We start from the raw sequence: 18,809 nt of genomic DNA on the forward strand, positions 1-18,809 counted from the left end.
CAGCTTAATTTATTAATTGAATCGGATGTGGCTGCAGTTTCAAATATCTATCCCCCGCATCATTAGCATCGCATCGCTCCCGAATGTCTGCCATTCATGGGGAGCCATTGAACCCGCAGCTCTGATACTCTGATACTTTCTCGCCGCTCAACACCCGCTGTCAGGCACTAGAAGTCGCTTAGTTCCGCCGGCTTTTCAGGGCACTCCCCTACATACTGTACTCCCACGCAAAGTCCCGAAAACCTCTGAAAACCCCCCTCTTTGCCAGCCAGCTGTCTCGGTTATTTACGCCAGCGGCATAACGTTGAAAGCAAATTGATATCATGTGGATTTGGCTTTCACTTTGTGGAATCAATAGGCGAAATCCTTTTGGCAGAGCCTGGCACAGAGCCACTCTGCGAAACACTCCGTGTATATCTGCTGCCACTCGAGTTAAGCCAAGGATAATGATTATGTTGCGCAACGAGTCTGGAGGAGGGAAAGCTTTGCATGCTTTTCCGGTGGCAATGGGGCAAATGGTTGAAGTGGGGAGGGATTTTGTAATCGACAGACAATCGACGTGAACAACATAATGGATATCGAACTCGAACCGAGACAGTAGCCCACAGCCCCCAAAAGCATACTTCAAGGCATTGCAACTAATTGGCTTTCCTTAACTGAGGAGATCTGAGGAAATCTGAGGAGAGGAAACCCTCAACCGCAGGGATTTGGACTGGGAAATGGCCACTCCTGTTTGTCTTCTATGCCACTTGATTGGAAAATCAAACTAATTAAAAGATTTCAATTAAACGCTCTCTCTCTCTCTCTTGCCATTGCCATGTAATGCCGTTAAAACGGCAAATCAATTTCAATAAATTTCACTCAAAGGTGGAAAACTCAATTGCATCGGCAGCTCAGAAGGTCCTGTCGTCCTGTGTTGCGACATCATAAAACTGTTTACATGCTGACAAATACAAATCTGTTAATTGAATCGCAAATCCAATTAAAACTTCGATTTTCTATCCCCAGAACTTTGCGAGCAGCAAAAGTTCAAGTGCATAAACGGCCAACATGTGACCAGCACATATCCCTCTTTTGTGTCCAAACAAAAACTTTTTACACGGTCTGTCTTCCCCAAAAATTTGAGTTCCTGCTTTTGCGTGTAAATTCAATAACAAATTTATGCGTTTATTTGGCTTACACAGCATTAAAGCGTACAATTTCCTAATTAGTCTGTCTGTCGTTTACACAGGCTCTACCAAACTCGTTGCTCTCCCGCTGGCATTTTACGTTTCGCATTTCGCATTTCTGCACGCAAAAATAGTCAAAGCGAAACCGCAAGCTGCGCATAACTAACTCAACTGCTTTATTTGGACAAACCGCAGCCGCAGCTTCCCAGCATCCCTCTGCCCAAACATTTTCATCCCAGGGCAACAGGCCCATCAATGCTGTCGAAAAATAGCAACATATACAATTTCAAATGCAGTTTAGAGGTTAGCAGGGCGCCATTTAGGGATGTGAGGAGATTTGCTTTAAATTTTCTCGGAAATAAACATTATATTTAAAGGTATATATTATTATTATTTTTTAGGTATATGTACAAAATGTATTCTGATGAGTAATTGTCTAAAATATTTTCTTGCTTATTTTTATTTCTCCAAGTTTAATGACATTATGCCCATAAATGGCGCATCTCTGGCGGCTCATTTGGTTTGTTCCGGTTTCGTTTCTGGGCTCTGGGATTCGGGTTAGTTTTCGGAGAGTGCCGTGTGGAACCCATTAAGAGTGCATTTAGTGTAAATATAGCTGGGTGCAGAATGGTATCAACCGCAGGCGTATTTTCGCAGTTTCGACTCCGGCTAGCTACAAGTGTGCGTGTCCGGGAACGGAAATAAAATAATTCTGGTAGCACTCGACGGGCGGCCATAGCAATAGTAACAGGAAGCCTGTGCCTCTGCCACTTTTAGACTTTGCAGTCCAGGTACTTTTGTCTGCCTGCTTTGGCCTTCTGTCTATTTGTCCGTCGGTTTGTTTGTTTGTTTGCTCGTTTTGGCATTGGTGCGAAGGTTATACTGTTTATGCAAATGCTTTGGCCCACGAAATGCTTTAACCGAAAACACTTTAACCGCATTCACCTTGGGCGACTGCTTGTTAGTAGCCATTGAGAGCAGAACTGACAGCTCCCACAAACACTCCAACACTCCATGCTCCCAACTACACTTTCTGCCCAAAAGGCCGTAAAATGCCTGCAAGTTACGGCCATGTGCCCCTTGGCTGCTGTTCCCGAAAAATGTTTCATTGGTATTGGAGCTACAGCTACATAGATATACAGACACCTGCCTTCCTACCCACTTCATGGCTGCCTGAGTTTCTATTATGTAGCATATCGTAATCTCACTTGAGTCAAAGGTTTAGCTACAGACACCCGAAAAACCCCCACAACACACACCCAAAGAACAACGTCAGTGTAACAGCAGCAGCAACAACAACCCGCAGCTAACACTTTGTAAATAGTCATCGGCGTGTTTATTACTCAGCCGTGCCAGAGTGTCTGTCCTTTCCTTTCCGCCGTAGTCCTCTCCTTTCCCCTCGAGTCCTGCTGCCGTGTAGTCCTAGTCCTGCGGTTAGTTGTTAGTGTTGCCGAGTAATCGTTGTTGCGAAAGATTTCCTCTTATTTTCCCGCAGTGTGTGGGTGTGTTTGGATGTGCTTGACTTTTCGCTTAATGAAAGTACAGTTTAAACTTTGCATACCTCAAAAGGATAGCTGAAAGTTGTTTCTGATCTGAAAATTAAGGGATATATTTTGGTAGGTGTTTGTTTTGTATCCTTAAATTGTAGAGTTTAAGATTTTCAATTACTAAAATATGGTACACTTTCTGATTTTGTACTTGTTTTATTTCACAACTTAAACTTAGGACTTGTTTTGGACAGGGTCTTTTCTTTATTCTTTTATTAAACTACCATTTTAAATATTTTACATTTGTTTAAAATAAAGCATTGTAAAAATAATAAAGTAATGGAACACTATTAATTAATTTCAAATATCACATTGTTGAATAATTTTAGCAAACAGTTTTTAACAAAAGGGTTAACTCTTCTAAATTCAATTTGAAACACTAGCAACGTGCCTCGAAAAATTCAATTAGTTATAACAACCTGCAATAAACCATACATTTTTCACATACATTTCAATTATCCTTTATGTAATTTACATTCTAAATATATTTAATTACACATCTGTTTCCAAAGGAATTTAATATTAATTTGAAACTGAATGCATTTATTCGACAACTTTTCATGCGCTGAAGTGGCTCTAATATCATTGCAGCACACGGCCAAAAACGGTGAGTTATTGGTAACTGCTACTTAGAGGCACTAGCTTCACTCGTTCTCCATTTATTCCGACTAGCATTTTCCCCTTGACGTCACAACAACTGGCGAAAACCAAACAAAACAAACAATTTCTCTCTCACGAAATTTATCGTTTGCATAAATTTGCTTTATTGCCCGGCTCGTTGTGCGTGTGTATGTGTTTGTGGGTGGGTGAGTTAGTGGCTGTGTATTTGTGTTGCCAACGGAAGTGTAACTTTCGCTTCCAGGCCAGACAAGTCCAGAAACAACAACGAATGCGGCGAACAAAGTTTTCCATTATTCAATTTAACTAATGAAACTGAAAATTCATTTTACCACATTAACAAACACACACACACACAGACAGAGAGGAATAGGGGAAAGGGGGGCGAAGGGACAGCAAAGGACGAAGGCAGGAAATGTGACTCGCCTCCGGAAAGGACACATGTGCGTGCTGGACTCCTGTTTTTGGTATTTGAACTGCCATAAAGCGCGGAAATTTATATTCGGGAGAACTCAGAAAAGGACAACCGCGTCGAGGCGCCACCCGTGTGTGTTGGCATTTAAATAATTAAGGATATTTTTAGAACTAAGTTGTTTAAGGTCTGGCAAACTGCCGCCTGAGTGATTTTACCTTTCTCTATTTAGAAAATAATAAATAAGCATTTGTATTTTTGTTGTCAATATTCTAACGAAAAATATTAAATGCTGAAAAATGTTATGTGAGTGTCAAAATGAAACAATTTGTAAGGGCCTAAAGATTAAGAAGAAATGCAAAATGATCAAGACAAGTACTTCTAAGTCCAAAATTTTTTTCACAGAAATCCGATTTTAAAAAAAGGCATACTTCTTACTTCTTAAACTATGTAGTTTAGTTTTCCAAGAATCTGCGTTAAAGTTTTGAATTTATATATTGTGTCGATTTTCTGGGCAACTTAACTAAATTTAAATTTTCCAAAAATGGCTTTGCGAAAAGTGGCACACCCAAAGCCATAACTTGTCTTACAGAAATCCGATTTTGAAAAAGCATAATTCTTAGGACTTGTGGTTAAATTTTTAAAGAACCTGCGTGTAAATGCTGGTTTAGACAACCGATTTTGAAGTGGTATATCTTTAAAGTTCTATTGCTTAGTTCTCTAAAAATCTGCGTTTAAAACTTGGTTTGCAGTTTCAAATTTTATTTGCAAATTTTATTTTCTCAATCTCAGAAAAAAACGTCTGTGCAGAAAAGTGACCAAAAGCCTTCAGTTTTAAATCCATAACTTTTCTTTCAGGCATCTGATGTCAAAGTGGTATATCTCAGGGTCTTGTGGCTTAAGCTTCTAAAAATCTGCATTTAAATTTTGTTTGGTCTGTAATTTTAGATTTTTTCTAAATTTCCGAAAAGTGGCTTTGCGGAAAAGAGACCAAAAACCTGCAATTTGAATCCCATAACTTTTCTTTGAGGCATTCGATTTCGATACGATGTATCTTTAAAGTTTTGTGGCTTAAGACTCTACCTTAAAAAAATGGTTTTTGCTATCGGCTCGTTTTATGGTGTAACTTTTCTCTTTTTGTTTAAAAAAAGCTTTGTATAAAAATGACCTATAACCAGCAAAGTAAAGCAATTATTTAAATGCCATAATATGATTGTAGTATGCGGATGAAATGAAATGTATAATCTAAACGTTTTTGAACTTTTATTTCTTGTTTTAGAATTTGGTTGGCTTATGTCTTATGTGAGATAATATCCTACATATGCTTGATCGATTGTACCCGTGTATTGCCTTCGAGATCCTCGTCATCGGAGGCGTCTTCCATGTCGTCGCTGATGTTGTTGCTATCGGCGCTATTGAACTGTCCATCGTCGTCGTCGTCCTCGAAGTCGTTCTCGTCGCCCGCATCCTCGTCCATATCATCCTCGGCATCCTCGGCATCCCCATCGCCATCCGCCTCCTCGCTATCCGCAGAGTTATCCAGATCCAGGTGATTAGGAGAATCCACTGCCACGGTTCCCACGGCCACGTGATCTCCGTTTCCCAGATCGTGCCGCAAAAAAGCAGGTGGGGATCCGGATCCGATTACCTTGCTCGAGGTTTCCGGGGACTTTGGCAACCCTAACGACGGCAGTTTTTGGATGGCACCCACTTTTCGAGGACTCTCCTCTCCAGCTGTATTGCGAGTGCGGTGGCCCATGCTGGGCTCCTTGGCGGAGGACACTCCCTGTGCCCGCGGCTGCAGCAGTGGCATTGCATCTGGCTCAATGGTTCTTTCGTATTCCGTAAAGTTGAACAACGGAGGCAGGCTCCGGCCATTGGGCAACTGCTGTTGCGGATCGTGACGCAGTTCATCGAAGAAGGGATGGGCACAGCCCATCAACGGAGAGACCCTGGCATTGGGGGAGTATATCAGCATCTTGGAGACAAGATCTATGGCCTCCGCTGGCGTGCGAATGCGGAACACTTTGGCCCAGGGATGCGGCTTCAGTTGGGGCAACTTGAACTGCTTGTAATGGGGATTCATATCGTGCAGCTGCTCGGAGGTGGGCGTGCCCATTACCTTAACAATCTCCACGATCTGGTCGACACCAGAGTCTCCGGGAAATATAAGCTGGCCAAGCAGAAGCTCAGCCATCACGCAGCCGGCACTCCAAATATCGATCTTGGTGTTGTAGTCCGTGGCCCCGAAAATTAGTTCCGGTGCACGGTAATAGCGGGAGCAAATATATGAGACATTGGGTTCCCCGGAGATCAGCTGCTTGGCACTGCCAAAATCACAAAGCTTTAGGACACCCGTATCCGAATCGAGCAGCATATTCTGCGGCTTGATGTCCCTGTGGCAGAATCCCAAGCTATGCAGGTAGGCCATGCTCCTGAGCAACTGGTACATGTAAAGCCGCACAAAATTAACCGGCAAAGTCTGCTTGGCTCTAGCATACTGCCTCTCCACCTTGTAAAGCGTTTCCGGCAGATATTCCATCACCAAGTTCAGATAAACCTCGTCCCGTTTCTCGCCGCTCGAGTAGAAAAACCACTTGAGAGTGACGATGTTGTCGTGACGCAACTTGCGCATGATCTGAAGTTCCCGGTTCTTGAAGCGACGATCCTGCAGGACTTTCTTGATGGCCACCGGCTCGTTGCTAGGCACCATTTTGGCCTGGAAGACCACGCCAAAGCTGCCGTTGCCCACAACCTTGGCATCCGAGTAGCTGATCTCGCTCATCACATCCGCACCATAGGCATTTGTGGCCACCACTGTGGTCACCTTGTTACTCAATCCGTTGCTTTTGCTTTGGGAAGCCATCTGTTCTGAGTTTCTTGAGTGTACGTTTGCTGCTTTTGCTATCCTTTTTCCTGCAGTTTTCAATAAAAAAATGATTTAATGTGTTTAACTGGCTTAACTAAAGTAACGTTCTATAACAAAAATGTGTAGAATCTGTAGAGCTGACAGCTTTTAGAGTAGTTTTTTAGGGTGACTGAGATTAGGCTTGTTTTTTATTGGTTATTTCTTATTTATTCCTTATTCCTTACTAAATATTTGATTCAGGGCCGTAAGATCCTGTATTGGCTAATCCAAGAGTCCCAATAAGATTAAATTACTGGCAATCATTTCTAATTGTCCCAGGCAAAATGTGAGATTTCTGTATCTTATATAACGGCGAGCAGTCTGAACTACGCTTACTTAGAGATGTACTCGTGCCTACCGTTTTCCCAACGCTTCATACAAATATTACGGAATTTCGCGCCTGGCGTGCCAAACTCGTGTCACGAACAAAAAAAACAAGAAGTGTGCTCATCTCTAGTAAGAGTATAGTTGCAAACTAACGGAAGTTTTCCAGGGAGTGGCTTCGTGCAGTTTCGAACAGCTGTTCGACACTTGCTTTAAGGAACTTTCTGAACTTTCTGTTGGCCTGGTACTTCAAAATCAGAAATTGTTGAGTTTGACCGGGTCAAGTTGGATGGGCAAAATTTTAGATTTCTCGGTTTGAAAGATCAGGCGAACATAAATCGTAGTAGGTGTCCCACTATGTTCTCTGCGTTTAGCAGGGGCGTAGTCAGAATTTCGTCATGGGGGATTCAGATCGGTAATTGGGGTCGTTTAGCCCCCCAAACCCCTGCTCATGCTGACTACGCCTCTGTGTACTGGAAAAAAAGTAACGGTTGTTTTAAGCAATCGGGAAGGTGTATTCCTATTGGTTTACCAATGGGAGAACGCCGCGAAATAAATTCCTAGAACCCAGCAGCAACCAACTGGAAATTCTGTTGGCCTGGTGTCAAAAACCGGAAAATTTGATTTAAAACGCTTAAAGTTCGGCTTCTAAGTCTTTTTGGGTTCGAGTTTGGATCCATTCGTGTCGATTTTGTCGGTCAGTTTGGAAGATTTCTCATGCTCAAACACCAGGCAAACAGAAATTTCAGTAGGCTGCTGCGCAGTTTGAACAGCCAGCAGCGCCGAAATGCACTGCATTTTTTCCTAAAGAGGATGCAACAAATCACACAGATCGGCTTGCCCAAAGCTGTGCAACAATTAAAGTCACGAAAATGCTGCGCAGCCCTTAAAATTTTGTTAGCGCCATCTACGCGGCTATTTAGGTAACGTAACGATCGGCTGCCCAAAAATATGCAACACTTTTGAAACGAAATAAAATTTGCTGTTGCCCAAAAAATTTTATTTGCATGAGATTCTTTACATATTTTCATAAAATATAAATAATAAATGTACTTATAACTTTTATTTGTCAAGCAAACGCATGTGAAAATATAAATATATATAATATATAAATACTGAAATGAAAAAAAACTCGTATTTGTAGTTGTCACTCAAGGCTGTGCAAGAAACTGATTCGCAGCTCGTTGAAATTGCTTTTGGCTAATTTCGCAGGACCCTTTTGCATTGTTGTCCACGACTCGACTTTCGACTTGAAAGTTTCGCTGGCGCCTTTGTCTTCTGGCATCTCGTCTGCTTATCGCTTGACTTTGGCTAGCATGGCCCTTCTTGTCTGGACCATCCTGTCCTGTCCACTTCCTTATCAAAAGACTATGTATTTTATTGTTTCTTTACAGTTAAAGTGCCCCAGAGGGCGGCATTTTTGTTATATAGCCTCAAATAGTGCTGAAGGCATTCCACCAAATCGAATAAAACATGCCTGTGTTGATGTTTGTATAAAATATCGCTTGCAGTTTATTTTTTACTTGTAATTTTATTGTATATATTAGATATATATATAAAAGTGACACACTCATGGTAAAATCTTGTTAGAGACAATTAATCGTATATATTTAAGTTTCGTTTTCGTTTACAGTTTACACCAATATTGTAAAAGTGTTTACTCGATAATATTTCATATGCATTCTGTATTCGTTTTTACTCGTTAGCTCTAGTCTGACCACACAAATTGTTGAGTAATATTATTAATAGAAGGGATATTTACACAGTTTAAAAGTCACCTAAGAAAGAAGAGGCCAACCAACGGACGGACAGACTTAAATTAGTAGCAAATGATTAAACTAAGCTAAATTGGGCATAACGTACATATATGGTCAAAATTTGCTCGCTTACGTAAGTATTATTGAAATTGTTGGACGTTGTTGGCATAAGTAAGTAAGTTGTTTGGGGCTACAACTAGAGGATCCTTTTACGAATATATTTTATTTAAATTACACATACACATAAAGGCTACTACATTTATTTGGCTTTTCTCGTTGCTGCTGCTTCCGGCTGCAGTAAAATTAAATTTTACATAATCTTGTGTGGGCTCTTGTGTAAGAGGCATTATTTAAATGCGTATCAAATTGGTTCTTAGTAGTTAATAAAAACGTATATTTAATTTACTTCCAGGCGCAAACACACACACACTCACACACATTCGAAGAGATACGAAGCACAACAATAAAATTTTATATTTATCGCCAACGATTTCCGTCCAGTCCCTTTTGTGTCTGTGTGTGTTTGCGTGAGCCTGTTTTGTGCTGCCTATTTTTTGGGGGCCTGGCTTTTCCGCCTAAGTTTTCCGCATTGTCTGGCTTGTGCGCATATTTTAATAAATTTTATGCCGCTGAAATGTGCCCCGCTTATCATTAACGCACAATTTATTTTTGCTTTTATGCTTTCTTTCGCTTTCATTCAAGAGGCCCCCAATTGCTGTTGTTTATCTGTGAGATACATTTGCTTTTTTGGCTTTTTGATTATTCGCGTCTTAAGATTACTTCGTTTCCTCTTTTACGATTAAGTTCTTCTACCCAAACTTACTTATATACATCATTATCTATTTACATGTTGGCATAATGTGCATTTAATTTGCAAACGCAATGTTGCTGGTGAAAAGTTTTAGACCAACTTTTGCCCCGGCGGCTTTTAAATGTTGTTTATTGTAGCTCTTCTGTTCTGCTCTTCTGTTGATTTTGGCCCGCATGTAGTTTCCATTTAACTTTCCACTTACATGTTGTGCGTGTTTATACTTTTCTAGAGCCAAGCCTGCTGCTGTTCGTAGAGCTGTTGCTGTTGCTGCTGCGAGAGCTGATGTAACTGCTGTTGCTGCTGGGATGCCTGATTTTGCTGCTGCTGCTGTTGCTGCAACCAAAGTTTGCAGAATGCAGTGGGCGGCGGATTGGAGGAACAGCTCACTCCTACTGCAGAGGCATGGTCGGCGGGCCTTAGCTATTGCAAATTAAATTTAGCTAATTCTCACAACTCTGTGCTCATTTCGCTTACAATTGCGCTCTGCCGTTTGCATTGTAGTTTTGTAGTGGTTGCAGTGGCATGCCATAAAAATTAAAGTAGCAAAAAAAGAGGAAGAGAAAATATTTACATATGTTAGGGTAAGTTTCCTTGTTGATTCGATTTTCTCATTAAAGTTTTTTAGTGCTCGGTAATGTGAGTGTAAGTGTATGTGTATGGTGTATGGTGGTGAGTATAGTTTGTTAGTTTGTTCTAGCGACTACAGTGCGTATGCGTTATGGTGCTCTTCATTTTGTTGAAATAAATTTACAAAAAATATAGTTCAAGTGCCGCCCACGCAGTTTATGGCCGTAGTAAATCCAGTTTTATCGCCGCGACTGCCACAAATTGAATACTTTTTATCATTTCAGTTGGCGCCACACCACAAATAATTACTTAATTTAATCATAAAATAAGAGAAATCCTGGAAAAAAAGTCACTCTACACATATAATGTGGAAATGGGGTGAGTTTTTATATACCCATTCATAAGCTTATCTCCGCCCTCGGGTAAAAATGTGCGTCAAATTTACGATTGCCACTCCGGCACTTTCCACATTTTCAGCACTTTTCCTTGCCCCTCCTCCGCTGCCATTTTCATTTTCGTTTTCTATTTTGTTTCTGTGACAAAATGCGTAAAGTTTTCCCCAAGTCCCTTTGTTGTTGGTGGCGTGTGGCCTAGCTACAAGTCGCGAAGGGCTCCAAATGGCCGAATTCCAGAGGCCAAGGGGTTGGGCGTGGTTGAGGGGTCTAATCTAAAGCAAGAACTGTCGTTGTACCAAGGTCGAACACGCAAACCCTTTGTTGAAATACCCTTTCAAAGTCGGAGTTTATGTTCCACAGGGATCAAACAAAAATTTAAATAAAAATAAGTTACAATGCCGAAAATACAAAGACTATGTAAAATACATAAATGTTTCCACTCTTTCGAATAACTATAAATTTATTAAATTAACAATGTTTTGATTTAAAGAATACGTGCAGAAAAGAATATATGAACAATTTTTTTTTTTACAAATATTATTAGGAATCCCACAACAATGTAGAAATTACATTTTTTATAAAAAACTTCCAAAAGTCTACAACAAACTTGGAGCAGCACTTTGCTGTTCCCCTGAAAATATTTATTTGTTTTTACAAATTAATTTATTTTTCTTCATTGTAACCATTCCGATAATTTGATTTGTTACCACTCTAACTCCCTGCGAAAATCTTTATAAATACCAGATGACCTTAAATATTTAACTTTATCAAATAGAGAGCAACCCGAGGTCAACAAACACCACAGGCAAACCGTTTTCTCTTTCAACTGTTTGCTAGCCTTTTTTGTGCTTCTACAAAATGTTGTTTATTTGGCTCCAAAGTATTTCTACGATATGAAATGTTTGCCTAGCCTGGTTGTTGTATTTCGATTTTTTTACTGGCTGCTCCTCTGTTGTTGCCAACATTGCTCCTTTTTGCTTTCATCGCTTATTTTTTTGTGGGTTTATTTTTGTTTTGTGGCCTGTTGTTTTGTTGAAATTTGTATTTATGTGCGGGTCGGAGGCACAGAAACATTGGCGAAACATCGGGGCATTGAGCCGGCAGAAATATCATTTACCCGGCTCACTTTTTCCTGGCCCCATACATTCGTTTTAATGTGTGACTGTGGGTGTGTTTTGTGTCCTATCATCCTATCATATTTTCATGTGCATGTGTGTATGGGGCTTTTGTCTTCGTGTGTGCTGAAAATTATGTATATTTTTAGCACTTTCGCTTGTTTTGTTTTCGCTTATCGAGTTTGAAGGTCATTTACTTGCAATTCCCAGCTCGCAATAAATGTCCTGGGTTTTCACATTCATTCGCTTATACGAATGTTGGCTGTTTTTGCTTGGCTGGACGGTTAATTTGTTGTAAAATTGTCATTTTGTTGCTTCAATGGCTGCGTGCAATGCGGCGTATGAGTAATATTTCTGTGTTTGCCATAGCATACTTTCTGGATGGATCCTGGGTAGTGGAATCCCAAAATTAAATTGACATGTTTAAAGTCAATTTGCCCCAAGTTTCTTGCTCGTAAACAAAACACACAACAGAATCCACCCCGATGACATTAACCTATTCATTTGTAAATAGGCTGTCGAATTTCCTAGCTTACATAAATATTTGTGCGTTTCTGTGTTGCCCTGCGAGTCGGAAAAACGTCGACGGTAAAATAAGGGGGAAATAGCTATGGCAAAGGCAAAGGCAGTAAAATCAAATGTAAATCCAGAACGAAAGCAAGAAACAAGTGAAATTGAAATGAAAATGAATGTTTGCCAGAGAAGCTTTGCCATTGCCATTGTTTTGCCCCCCAAGTCGATTGTTATCTTGGCCCAAAGGCAATTGAAAATTGGCAGCTGGGAGGTCCCGACATTGCCGGCATTGCGTAGGCCTAACGGGCACATTAATACATAATTTATAATGTTTTCGTTTTGTTTTGTTTTCGCACACAGGAGATGGCTTTGGGTTTGTGTATCTGTTTAGGGGGTTGGAAATTTTTAAATTTCCCGCACAGTTCAATGAAGTTTCATGTTAAACAGGGGAAAATTACGTGGGTAACAAAACAAAGGGCATTCAACTCATTATGTCTGCCAACATCTCAAAGCCAAAATTTCAATGCAATCCTTAACAATAGCAGATATACACACAATATAGCTCGACTTTAAGCCAACTGGGTAGCAGAAAAATTGCAATTTTCATCTAAGGGTAAAAGTCACTTCTGTTCTTTCTCTGTTCTAACATGCAGGTCAGAGGTCGGTATCGGTTTTGGTATCGCTATTATTTCTTGTTAGCTACAAAAACAGAAAACGCTTATATACCTACGCAAAACAACAGAAGAACAAGGGAGAACCGAAAAGAAAACTAAAAATAAAAACTTACCGTCGACTACTTTGGATAATTGGCGAAAGGATTATCTCTAAGCTGGAGGAAATGTTTTGACTTTCTTGCAGGTTGGCAGTTGATGTTGCTGCTGTGCCAGTTGTCGCTGCTGCACCTGCAACTAGAGTTGCTGTTGTGCTGCTGCTGTTGCTGGTGGCTTTGGGAGGGGGAATCGCATTCGCATTCGCATTTGTTTGGCTATTGGAGTGACTATTATTGGTGGTGAAGCTACTCGGATTCGGATTCGTATTTGTATTTGCATTCAATGTGGGACAATTTAACGTTTGGTTGCCGCTGGTAATTGGCCCTAGTATTTTCGCCTGCTGCTGACCACTGTAGACATTCCCATTGCAATTATCGAAATTAGTATTGTTTCTGCTGCTGCTGCTGCTTCCGCTGCCGTTGTTGTTATTATTTGAGCTATTGTGACTGCCCGTGGGGGACATCAAAGGAGCATCGGCATCAAACATGTCCTCCGCCTCGGCGGCCTCATCTTCGGTATCTTCGGTCTCATCGTTGGTGGTCTGCGCCTCCATTTTCAGGGCCTCCAGGACAATCATGGCCTCGTCCTCTTCGCTGCAGGACTGCGACCCATTCGAGAGCGTCTGGTTTCAGGTATCAGGCATTTCAGGTTTACGCAAATCGAATCCAAATTGTTGGGGTGGTTTTGGGGTTGTACGGGGTTTGTTGGTGAGGTTTGAAAATACAAACAAGGTTTAGCTTTCTTGCAGGGTACACTAATCACACTCTATTCAGTAGTTCAGTAGCTTAAGTAGCATTAGCACAAACGGGGCATGCAACTTACACATCTAGTTGTTTATCACAATATTAGAGACCTACTAATTTAACATAACATTCAGGACTATCATAATACTTGCACAGGCAAAACACAAACACATGCTATTTATCGAAAATTCCGACTACGTAAATAATATTTCAATCATGAAAATATTGACAAAATATTATAGTATTTTCATTAATTTACAAACAGCAACGAGAAAATACCCCTGTTCCAGCAGTTTATGAATTTATCATTGGGGTCGTGGGCAGTGGGCCCTGCAAAATTTTAATTACACGCAAAATAGTCGAATAACAAGGCCCGGAATCAACAATACCAAATGCAAAAGCCAATGGTAACGCTAATAAAAGCCCCGGCGGTCAAACAGCTGACCATTGGAATCAAACCACGTGCACAGGTGGCCAGCAAAAGGCAGGTAAATGGGGGTTTTGATTGGGATTGGTTTCGAGGGAGCTTCGCCCACTAACACATTCGATATGCGCCACACACCCTGCGGTTTTCTGTTGATTGCACAGCGAATAGCGATTCTTTCCCTGTTGTTCCAGGGGTTAGTTTACCGATGGCTCTTTAAAGAGCCTCTTCAAATACAAACTTAAAATATGTTCGGAAACAAGTTTCCTCATTTTGTTTTGATTTATGAATAGGAAGTTTAATGCGTTGCAAAGTGATTTTCAAAGTTGGAGTGCACGAAGAAATTATGGCCATATTTAATACCGATTTTTGCTATGATGTTTGTTAAACATTATCTATTTTATCCCGAGATTGAAAGTTTTATTTTTAAATTAAAACAAATGAAACTTTCAGTTTTCAACCATGTTACAATTGTATAGTAAACTCTCATAGTTCAGGACAAGCTTAGATAAATCTACTTAATCTTTAAAGTATTTAAACAAAAAAAACCATGAAGAACTAAAAACAAATTTGCTTATTTTATGATTGGTTAGATGAAGATAGTCTTTCCGTTAATTTTTAATTGGCCAATTATATTTTATTGCAAGTGCAATGCACTCCAATTCAGTATGATTTTACAGTTTGATTTATTTATCAAAGCTTAAACTCAAAGGTGGCCTACACTCGAACCTAATCAGTTAAAAATATAAGTAAATACTTTTCCCGATTTGCATTTAAGCCAGGTATTAAGCTATTTAGGCGGCAAACATGTGCGGTAACTAATCGCATTGAATGGGACTCGGCTCTGTCTCTGGCTCAATACACTTAAAAGCTCATTCAATTTGGCCCAAGACACGTTCGTTGTAGCCCATTTGATGCCTTTATGATGGCGAGTTCTTTGCCAAAAGTCAACATATGAACATAGAAGGCCAGGGAAAGCAGGTAAATTTAGCATGGGAAATGGCTTCCGGCGAGTGAGATTCATTTGTAAATGAAATCAGAAAGGTGCACAAACACACTCGAATGGTTCATGGGTCTAAGTACCCAGCATCCTTCACTCACTTAAGCTTACGGCCTTTGTGTGCTGGCGGCTTATGCTTTTTGTAGCACAAGAACAGAAGTTTGTTTTGTATATCTTTATACTACACATAGTACATACAAAGTTTGTTTGATTTTCTATTAATTAAAATTGCATTCAACTTGAAAATCGTATTTGTTGCCGCAGGAGGGAAGTTTATCTTCTAGGCCTCGCCCACTTCCATTCAATAATGAACTTTGAATTGTAGCCTAATGGAAACACGTACAAGATTGCATAAACAAACTTGAAGAGCGTTTGGCCAGACCAAAGCCAAGGAATTTAATTAATTTTCCTCCTCGTTTATGGGTGTGTGTGTGTTCATACAAGAAGAGTGTGTGTTTGTGTGTGTCTTAATTGGGCAACACGCCCATGGCCAAAAAACACACAGCACACGCTAATGCATCAAATTGTCTGGCATAAATGTGGCCCAGTGTCAAACGCCCCGTTCATTAACACGCGGATACATTCAAGGGAAACAGGACGATTCCAGTGTCAGAGACATGGAAATGGATGGGTCACCACCTCGTCTGGCAACTGTTACTATCAAAGATAATTACTACCTACCTACGATATATTTTTTTTTCTACTCCACCATCAGTTTTCCAGCCCTTTTCTTTTTCCCGGATATGCATAAAACATTTTAAATAAAAATGCATAAAAATATGCCATCTGCCGCCCGCAGGTCAAAAGACAATGGGACGTTTAGAGTCGGAAAAACGCCATTCCCATTGCCCCATACCTCATCAAGTATTTTTAATTGTCTACGTGATGAATAATTCAATCATACACGGGATGCAGCATAAATAAAAGAGTATTTGTTTAAAGTTTTCCCTTTGCTACTCATTTTTTACATTTTCCGAACTATTTGACATGGAGAAATGTTTTCTGCAAATAAATCAATTGGCAATTTCATATATTTTATGAACAGTTTTTTGTTCGCGACTTTTTTCGAGTTATGATGCATGCATTTTTGCTGCGGTCATTGTTTACTCTGGGCATTGTTTTCTAAATTTAATATTTTATGCTGTTGACTATGGCTGTCATAACGTTATGTGGCCTTTAACCTTTACTCTTCAATCCGCTTCAATTAAATGACGTGTTTGTCAAATAGGCAAAATATTTATTTAAGTTAAAATGCTGATTTCCAATTACTGAACAACTCACTCAATATGTCTCTTTTTTTCTCCCACTAAAGACGCTACCGACAATAAGCAATCGCTTAAAGCCCTATAAGTTTGTTGCCTTTATTGTTTGCCAATTGTGTTAATCTAGCATTTGTTAGGATTTGGCCAAGTGTGGTGTGTTCCTTGGGGCCACTAAAACGAAAACCGCCCGGGCAATGGCAATGGATAAAATAACAACTGCAGGCGTTTTACTAGGGAAAAACCCATCAGTCGATGTGCTCTTCGCCGCCGGCAAAAACTCCTAACCCTTGAAACAACACAGCAAATGGCAGAGACAACAACAATCGAAACTTTTGCCACATTAAATCAGTAAATTTATTGACTTAACTGCTTTTTGGGGCGAGGACATGGCCACCTCATCCCAGCCACGCCCCTTATCCTCCGCCCCCCCTTTTGGGTTGTCAGCATTGGCGTTTGTCTCTTGGCCGCTGGCTGCGCACTTTTCCACTTTGGCCTGGCCAAGATGGTGTCCCTAGACCCATATCTTAGTACACTTAAAACAGAAAAGTTCCTTAGGCTCAGCAAAATTAGATATAGTTTATAAACAGATATAAATTTTAGATTTTAAAGCTAATTATGTACTTAAAGACCCACTATTCTTGTTGTCTATAACAGATACCATTTTTAGATTTGAAAACGTTTTATTTACTTTGAAAACATTATGTAAGTTTCAGGATTAAAATTTTAATGTTACACTTTTCTAATGACTCTTCAAATTCTCTAGTTCTGAAATTATTTTCTGAAAAGCATTTCAGAATCAATGCATTGATATTTCCTAGCCATAATAAGAATCAATGCATTGGTATTTCCTAGCCATAATAAGTTATTTAACAACACATGACAAATATCTTAAAACATATTTAATTTGTTACCTGGTGTACACGTCTCTCTATGATTCTTTTATTTCTTTAGTTTTAAAACATGTTTTTGGCAAACCTTCAGCTTATTAAAAGCATTTAAGAAAAACCGCTTTTACATTTAACAGCCTTGTTAAGTTAGTTTTAAAACCCAAAATAGAATCATATTTAATTTGTTTTTTTGAGAGACCCTACGAATTTTTAATTTTAATTTTAATTCTTTTTTTTTTGTTGGCTTTAAGAAGCACCTCTGAATAAAAAAAATTTTTCCTTTGGCCGGAAGAGTATGCCAGACATTCGGAACTCTTTATTTTTGCGAGTATAATTTCCCCTGCCGCAGGATGCCGTGTTTGGCATATTCCTTTGGCTGCCTTTGCCCCTTGCTGTGCTGTCATAATTTTTGATTTGCTTGTTTTATTTGATGTCCTTGCTGATGTCGTTGCGTTGGCTACCATTTCAGGCGTACTCTTCGTTTCTTGGTTCGCTCTTCACTAAGCTGCTCTACCCAGCTTAGGAAAAACAATTTTGCAAAATTTATTTTATAGCAAAATTATGCCAAACATTTCGAAAATGTTTCTATGTACTCTCGTACTCCCTGTTGTTGTTGTTTCTCTATCCATTTGGGATATACTCGTATATATATTTATATGGATATATGGAATATACACACATGCGTGTGACCCGGTCGAGGGAGCTTGGAAGCTGGAAGCTGGCCCAGAATTTATTTTAGAATCGCAAGCATTTCTGTTTTTGTGCCATCAACTTTGGCTGAAATTATTTGCTTGGGCAGTCCACAAGCGAAGGAGGCAGGACTTGAGGTCCTGTCTGTTATATAAACTTGGATAATGTAGCGCAAATAGTTGCTTATTATTTATTCTCTTTTATTGCAGGGGTTTTTGTCTTTATGGCCTTTTATTTTTCGGGTAATTTATTTGCGCTCCAGCTGAAATTAGTTGAAATATTTCAGTTGTTAATTAGGCATGCGTGAAATTGGGCAAACTTTTGCTTTTGCAAGCATACATAGCATACTTTTAAGTTAGGAATATATGGGCAGATGTCTGGCGAAGACTGGATGAACTATTCCATGAAAATTCAAGTGCTCAAAAGTGGCTTTCTCACGCCTTAAATTTAAGTTAATTAAATTTCGCTGCAACCCACAGCTGGGAAAACGGCAACTTTACGTTTTTGCCCTTTTGATAAGCCCCGGCATACACAAGTCCTTCGGGATGGAGTGTGTATGCGATAAGGATTCCTTTTATTCGGGGGAAATGAGGACACCACCCACTGTCTGTACTGTGTGCACAATGAGTCTCACGAAATAATCAACATAAAAGCTTCAGTTACTTATTACACTTGTGCAAATACGGATACACTCTACACACTAGTCTCTAGCACTCTTTAGAAATACAAACCGAAAATATAGAAAAGGAAAAACATACAGACTAAGTACTTTGGCCGGGGAATGCGATAATGCCTGTGAAATACGGATTCAATTAAGGCGCGGAACACAAACATGCAACACAATGGAGTGGCAAACGAAAGACAAGTTGCACAAACTGAAGAAGAGAAGACGAGAAC

The 18,809-nt window shown here is 39.9% G+C and overlaps 2 protein-coding genes across 6 annotated transcripts in view; both read right to left on the reverse strand.

Annotated features, from left to right (window-relative positions):
* Nucleotides 1-4,985: 4,985 nt before the first annotated feature.
* On the reverse strand, nucleotides 4,986-6,760 carry LOC128266435 (putative glycogen synthase kinase-3 homolog). The gene has a single exon (XM_053002951.1). It carries the CDS (start codon nucleotides 6,610-6,612, stop codon nucleotides 5,062-5,064), a length of 1,551 nt encoding a protein of 516 aa, XP_052858911.1. The 5' UTR covers nucleotides 6,613-6,760; the 3' UTR covers nucleotides 4,986-5,061.
* Nucleotides 6,761-8,466: 1,706 nt separating this feature from the next.
* The window catches only part of LOC128252744 (band 4.1-like protein 4), a 59,757-nt gene continuing 49,414 nt past the window's right edge, over nucleotides 8,467-18,809 (reverse strand). Inside the window, exons 16-17 of one of the 5 annotated variants that reach the window (XM_052980743.1) lie at nucleotides 10,021-10,029; nucleotides 8,467-9,966 (exon numbers count right to left, since the gene is read on the reverse strand). In XM_052980743.1, coding sequence (XP_052836703.1) covers nucleotides 9,772-9,966; nucleotides 10,021-10,029 — 204 coding nt within the window. In that variant the 3' untranslated portion in view covers nucleotides 8,467-9,771. Of the gene's footprint in view, nucleotides 10,030-12,923; nucleotides 18,788-18,809 lie in introns of those variants that run through there. The other 4 variants (XM_052980741.1, XM_052980742.1, XM_052980745.1 and 1 more) reach the window with 4 other exon arrangements.

Source organism: Drosophila gunungcola, chromosome 3R, assembly GCF_025200985.1.
Source record: "Drosophila gunungcola strain Sukarami chromosome 3R, Dgunungcola_SK_2, whole genome shotgun sequence".
In the NCBI taxonomy this organism is placed as follows: Eukaryota; Metazoa; Arthropoda; class Insecta; order Diptera; family Drosophilidae; genus Drosophila; species Drosophila gunungcola.